This window comes from Xenopus tropicalis, chromosome 8 (genome assembly GCF_000004195.4).
Source record: "Xenopus tropicalis strain Nigerian chromosome 8, UCB_Xtro_10.0, whole genome shotgun sequence".
Taxonomy (NCBI): domain Eukaryota; kingdom Metazoa; phylum Chordata; class Amphibia; order Anura; family Pipidae; genus Xenopus; species Xenopus tropicalis.
This window is the reverse complement of record NC_030684.2, coordinates 103,782,931-103,789,954: the sequence shown is the minus strand read 5'-3', so window position 1 is coordinate 103,789,954 and position 7,024 is coordinate 103,782,931. Positions and strand designations below refer to the sequence as shown.

At 40.2% G+C, this 7,024-nt stretch overlaps 1 protein-coding gene across 2 annotated transcripts in view; it reads right to left on the bottom strand.

The window, feature by feature from the left end:
* Positions 1 to 1,222: 1,222 nt before the first annotated feature.
* The window catches only part of slc35f4 (solute carrier family 35 member F4), a 58,836-nt gene continuing 53,034 nt past the window's right edge, over positions 1,223 to 7,024 (bottom strand). For both annotated transcript variants that reach the window (XM_002933728.3, XM_004917223.4), the window contains exons 3-7: positions 6,669 to 6,888; positions 4,593 to 4,718; positions 3,983 to 4,175; positions 2,949 to 3,038; positions 1,223 to 1,638 (exon numbers count right to left, since the gene is read on the bottom strand). In XM_002933728.3, the coding sequence (XP_002933774.1) occupies positions 1,397 to 1,638; positions 2,949 to 3,038; positions 3,983 to 4,175; positions 4,593 to 4,718; positions 6,669 to 6,888 (871 nt within the window). In that variant the 3' untranslated portion in view covers positions 1,223 to 1,396. The remainder of the gene's footprint in view (positions 1,639 to 2,948; positions 3,039 to 3,982; positions 4,176 to 4,592; positions 4,719 to 6,668; positions 6,889 to 7,024) is intronic.

Here is a 7,024-nt window from a genome sequence, read left to right as displayed (position 1 = left end):
AGCCCCAGTCCCTTCCCAGAGGCTATTATCCCACTGCTACTATAGGCACCATCTCTCCCTACTATACCTGCTATCCCACAGCCCCAGTCCCTTCCCAGAGGCTATTACCCCACTGCTACTATAGGCACCATCTCTCCCTACTATACCTGCTATCCCACAGCCCCAGTCCCTTCCCAGAGGCTATTACCCCACTGCTACTATAGGCACCATCTCTCCCTACTATACCTGCTATCCCACAGCCCCAGTCCCTTCCCAGAGGCTATTATCCCCCCACTGCTACTATAGGCACAATCTCTCCCTACTATACCTGCTATCCCACAGCCACAGTCCCTTCCCAGAGGCTATTATCCCCCCACTGCTACTATAGGCACCATCTCTCCCTACTATACCTGCTATCCCACAGCCACAGTCCCTTCCCAGAGGCTATTACCCCACTGCTACTATAGGCACCATCTCTCCCTACTATACCTGCTATCCCACAGTCGCTTCTCACAGGCTACTTTCCCCACTGCTAGGACAGGCACCATACTACTATTTCTGCTGACAGCCATAGTCCCTTCTAAAGGTCCCCATACATGGGCCGACTATAGCAGGCGATATCGGTCCCTTGGAGTGATTCGGCAGCTAATCGGCCCGTGTATGGGGAGAGCAGAGCGGCCTGGCCGACCGATATCTGGCCTGAAATTGGCCAGATCTCGATCGGCCAGGTTAGAAAATCCGGTCGGATCGGGGACCACATCGGCTCGTTGATGCGGTCCCCGATCCGACTGCCCCATTGCCGCCCACATAATCCGATCGTTTGGCCCCAGGGCCAAACGATCGGATTATTTTTTTTTTTACCTAAATGCTCCCCGATATCGCCCACCCGTAGGTGGGGATATCGGGGGAAGATCCGCTCGCTTGTCGCCAAGCGAGCGGATCTGCTCGTGTTTGGCCACCTTTAGAGTCTACAGGCACTGCTAAAATAGGCAGAATTAGTAGATACATTTCCAGTAAATTACAGAGCTTTTCCACACACTTAACTTCTGTGCTATGGCAGACATTAGTATTTGAATGGCCCTGGGCAGTTTCCACTGGTAAAAACACCCATGAAGACATCTTTGATGGGCAGAATAGCAGCCAGGCAAATCATAATTTCATGTTCTAGTAATCCAGGATAGCTTTCTAAAGCTCTTGAAGAGTAAAATGGCTCAAATGGTTAGCACATATGCTAAAATAAAGATTTTCTAGAAAAAAAACTTTATTATGTTTATTTACACTATATATAAATGTAAACTTTATCCCAGTGACTTAGAACACATCGCAGATTAATACTGTTGTAATACATTACAATTAGTGAAATAATTTAATTATATTCACAGAATATACATTCACGTGCAAAAGAATAAGTCAGGCTCTAAGACAATGGTATAGATACTGTGCCATTAGCTCTACTTCTGCTCCTTGTGTGTATGCTGGATTCTGCAACATCCTCTGTATGTTCCTCCGACTTCTTCTCCTTTAAACTATTAATGAACCGCAGAGTTATCTCATCCCATTCCTCTGGGAGCAGCATAAGCAGGAATCCAAGGCAAATGATAATAGTTGCCCCCAGTCTGACAACACTGAAAATCACTTCGTGTTTCAGCAGGTCGATAGCTGTGAGGCAGAAGCACAAGCAGATGTTAAACATTAATTGGAGACAGCACTGGTACAATTAGAATTACTGTCCATTAAAAACCCTCATCCTCCTGATTTTAGGGATGCCCTCAAACAGCTTAATCCCCACAGAATAGAACCAAAAACCAAATGTTATATGCTGCTAGTAAGAGAGTTGCCTATGGAGACAAACACAGTAAGCCCTTAGTCTTTTTTTGCCAAATCATTTGAATGTCTCGCTGCTATTCCTAAAATAATATCCTCTATTGGGGACATGCTACCTTCTCCACTAGAGACGGCACTGGAATGTATGAAATACTACTCCAACTCCACTATACTATTCCTCCACTATTCAATATACTAACACAGAGGTGCATATTTATCTTGATTGCCACGGCAATCTTGAACCCCGTCTAAATCCCTATTACTCCATGTCTCTACTTAATGAAATCAACATGTTAAAATACTGACCAAAATGCTGCATAAAGTGGTTTCCACATTAGAAAGAGACCAGTCCAGTTTTGTGCCTTTTAAATTCACTGACTTTAACCTCAGAAAATGGTACTTTACTTCATCATTTTCTCCAATATCGAATTACATCTCACAAGATTTTGTTTTATCTCCAGAAGTGGTGTTATTAAACATTTATGACAAAATTCCTAACAAAGCTCTGGAAATAGTATTTTTTTTTTAATTATCAAATACAGACTTTTAATTGCTAGAAATTGGAAAAAACAGGAGGTTCCAAACATTTTCCAAATGATGACTGAAATTGGCAGTAACATAGAATATGAAATGGCAATTCCAAGAAATATTTCGGAAAGAAGATTCATACAGGAAGCTCAAAAAATATGGAAGAACATTTCTGGTGTTGATACTCTATAGTTATGTGTGATGTGTCTGAGGTTTTTTTTTTAATTTTTTGGTTTGGGAGCTACTGTTTGAAATTTCTATTTGTTAAGTTACGATGTTTTACTTTTCTCTTTGCAGATATTGCCCCATTTACAAAGCAGTCCATTTCCTATTAAATTCTGTATTCTCTTTTCTGGTGCCTTGAGCCATTTGGCTTGATTCTGTTCAAGGTCTGGCCTTACTCCTGCAAAGTACTGCCTTGCATTTTCCTCCTTGGGCCAGCACCATTGCCAGCCTTACTTCACTCCATGCTGGTAGCCTTGTTTCATTCTAGAAGTCACTCGTCCCACTGTTCCTTGTTAGATCTCTTGCATAGATTGTATACATGCAGAATATATTTTTATCAAGAACACTGTTTTATAGTGCACATTAAAACTTATTTTTTCATGAGAGCTCACCTGCATTGCCTGGAACACTGAGAACCGTTCCAATAGAAACCAAAATTGGATATGTCAGGACAACTCCAACATTCACTAATATGTTAAATGCTGAAAAGGAAAAAAAACATCAGTATATGAAATGTTCTCTTTAACATTTTAATACTTGGGGGTTCTTTTAGGCATTGCCTTTTTCTTAAAGGGTAACAGCATGGGATCAATTGACTCACAGACAGTGTATTTCAGATTTTATACCAAGCAGGTAAAAAATTAATTGGTTTTTATTTTTTACAGTTTCAATTGTAGGCATTAGCCTATATTTCCCTAATTGGGGTGAAGACACACAGAGCTACTAGTAGCAGCTACTTTTTGTGGCTACTAAAATAGACAATGCTGATCATTTACTGATAATTGTCTCTACGTGTGTTTTTAGCAGAGGCAGTTCTCAGTACTCTCTATGGCAGGGTATTTTCTGGCGTTTAGTAGCTGTGACAAGTAGCTGCTACTAAGTAGATCCATAGGTCTTCACCCTTATAGAGCCTGGGAAAGGTTATGTTCTCTTTGTGCTAAATTCTTATATCAGGGATCCCCAACCTTTTATACCTGTGAGCCACATTCAAATGGAAAAAGTGTTGGGGAGCAACACAAGCATGAAAAAGGTTCCTGGAGGTGCCAATGAGAGCTATCATTGGCTATTTGATAGCCCCTATGTGGACTGGCAGGCTATAGAAGGCTCTGTTTGGCATTATACTTGTTTTTTATGGCTGCAAAACTTGCCTCCTTTACCAGAAATTCAAAAATGAGCACCTGGTTTGAGGCCACAGGGAGCAACATCCAAGGGGTTGGGGAGCAACATGTTGCTCGCGAGCTACTGGTTGGGGAACACTGTCTTATATTGTGCCAGTGGCAAAACACTTTGGGCATAATCTTTTAAATGTTGCCAGTTATGCCATAGTAACCCATTTCTGTGTGAAATTCTACATCAGAACAAGGTTAAACTGATATAAATGGTAAGTGCTCGATTTATACATGGTGTAGAATTCACAGAATCGTACCGAACCATAGGCCTGCAACTCCGCACAGATAACCCCAGGGCAAAGCGGAAAATGATGACCAGTACTCCACTTTGGTAAAATACAGTATAACTGGTGTGCATGAAATAAAGATGAGGTTGAAGAATCCCAATGTGGAAAAAAAATGTGCTGCTTCTCCGAAGTTGGCAGTCCCAAGAAACATTTTAAATAACACCTAAAAGAATAAAGAGAATGAGACTGACGTTAAAGGCAGTCAGGGCAAGCATAGTTTTAGGAAACAAAATACAATAAAAATGACTAAAAAAGTCATGTTTGCAACTGGTCTAGTAACCCATAGTAACCAAGTTAATTGACCAAAATTGTTTGAATGAATGAATATATTTGTTGCTGCAACACAGTGGGAGAAATACAGGGAAAAGAAAGAAACACAGTGGTGGATGGCAAGATGCTTGGAATTCATTTGAACAGTAATTGTGACCCTTACCATTCAAATCAATACAGGGGCAATTACATGCATTTTGTCACTTGCCAAGCTGAAAATAACTAAAAGCATTTGCTTTAGCAAAATATAAGAGGCATACATAAGGGTAACTACCACTAAAATCTATTACCCCAAAGGATGACACAATACCTTGTATAATGCTGAGGCTGAAGCTGAACCAACAGCCAAAGCAACGCCAATAATTGAGTCACCATGGAAACCATCTGCATACGCCATCATGACGATTCCTGTTATTGCCATTATTGCAGCAACTATCTGTGACAAAGAGATGCACATATTCATCATTAGAGCAATGTAGGATGGATTAATGCCAGCCTAGAATGGTGGATAAGATGTCTCAGACTATTCACTACTTTAAGAATTTGATTTTTTTACCTTGTCTTTGTCAGTGATTTGTAGTTATAGAATTGATTTGCTTTTTACTAAATAATTTGAACATTTAGTGTGGGACATCCCCTCGGCACATCCCTCTCTCCTCTATTTGTCAGATTGGTGCATGATTATTACAGATACAGAAACATCGCAAAATCTATCAGCAGGCAGGGCGCACATCTAGATGTCTAATGGGGAACCCATCAACTTAGCCACTGGGGTATTGCACTGGGGTATTGCTGGGCCTAAATATTAAACACTGAGAAGGGGTTAGTTCTCCTTTAAACGTTATAGTGCTTAAAATCCATATTTGGACAGTACAAGATCCTATACATGTATACATATATGAAGCTTTGTATGAAGCACAGAGTCCTCACTTAAATACAAACTTCACAGTCACAAACAGTTTATATATACAACACACAAAGTAGATTCATCTATCCATATTATTATTATTATTATTGTTATTAATGTTCTTATAAAGCACCAACATATTCCACTGTGCTGTACAATATATGGGTGTATACAATGAACATAAAGATACGTGTAAAAATACAATCAATAGGTGACACAAGAGCTTACAATCTGTAGTTTATTATTTCATTAAATTTCATTAGAAAACTAATGATGGCTTCCCTGGTTGAAATTCAGTATCAAGCAGGAAAAATTTCTCTTCTCAAGGATGTATTAATAAAAATAGAATGTGCCTTAAGTGTTGTTTGGCTTCAGGCTGCAAATGAACTATAACAGTACCAGGAAGTGTATGCAAACACTGCGTGTCTGATGCTGCTATGTTTAGAGCATTCCACTTTGGTTCTCAATCGTTAATCCGGTTTGTATCAACACAAGAAAAACTGCTGATACAGCATTATTTATAAAGGGAAAGTAAAAGCTTTCCAGAAAGTTAAAGGGATTTTATTATAACACCTTAACATCTGCATCTTTCCAATATACCACCTGCTAGGGGCATTCCAGAAGATTTTTCCATCTCCTGGAATGCCCTTACGAATTCCTGAGGTGAAGGTGCAAAGTGTACAAATCACAGTGCTTAGCAGCTGTGTTTTTTTGTATCTTCTCCCCACCTCCACCCCCATTTGTACTATTCAGACTCCAGATTACCAATCTGTTCCAACCCCAGGGGACTGCCCTCCTCATCTTGTGGTCCTCATCTATTTGTCTTGACCCCAGTTAACACCCCATACATTCCTCATCTGTTTGGAACAAAGGAAATGATATTTTTAGATTGTAAGCTTCTTTGGGCAGAGCCCTCTGTACCTTCAGTTATTGTTTTTTGTAAGGAAATCTGTATGTTCAGGGTATACACATTAATTGTGCAGCTCTGCAATGTTAGCACTTTATTTATGTGGTGTTGTTAATAATAATAAAATATTAATAATATTAATACTAATATTGAAGATAATTACAGCATAAAGTGACTCCTATTCAGCTATATTACATTACAGTGGGCCCTTCAAGGCAAAGTACTTTTACTAGGATCTGAATCCCTTACAGCAGCAATTCTTGAGAACATGGGTTTGTGTTTTTTATGTCCTTTTAGCTTAAAACTGGACACACATGCATCTGGGGGGTTGTGTGGAGGAGGCGAGCCTGTGAGTTGAGAAGTTTGCAACTGGGGTGGGGGCCCCCAAAGTGGCATCCCCAGTGGGCCCTGGACAACCCTGCCCTTGTGCATGATTTTTTGTCCGGAGCGAGGTGCATTATGCAACCGGACCTTGGATGTTAATGTTCTTGCACTACTTTTTATGCCCCTTTAACTTGAAACTGGAGTTATTACACACATACTGCAATAGTAGCCAACAACTCAGTTCTTACCCGTACACCCATGAACTTGTCTTTAAGCACAATCCATGACAGTAGGAACATAAATGCTTTATTGCAGCAGAAGAGCGCTGAAACATCTGTAGCAGTAAGTTTCTTCAGAGCCAATAAGTACAGATAATTGGTCAAAGTCCATAGGATGGAAAAGGGGGCTGTTCGCTTCAGAAAGAGTTTCAAGGTCAAACCATCTTCACCGAAAATCCGGCTACATTCCCTGAGAAGGTAAAAGACATATAGCTATAAAATGTTCAAGCAGGATGCTCTTTGTAGTGTATACCAAAAGGTAGCAGAAAACTTTACTTTATTGCAAAAACATATGCTACACAAGTAACAGAAACCCTGGTGTTTTA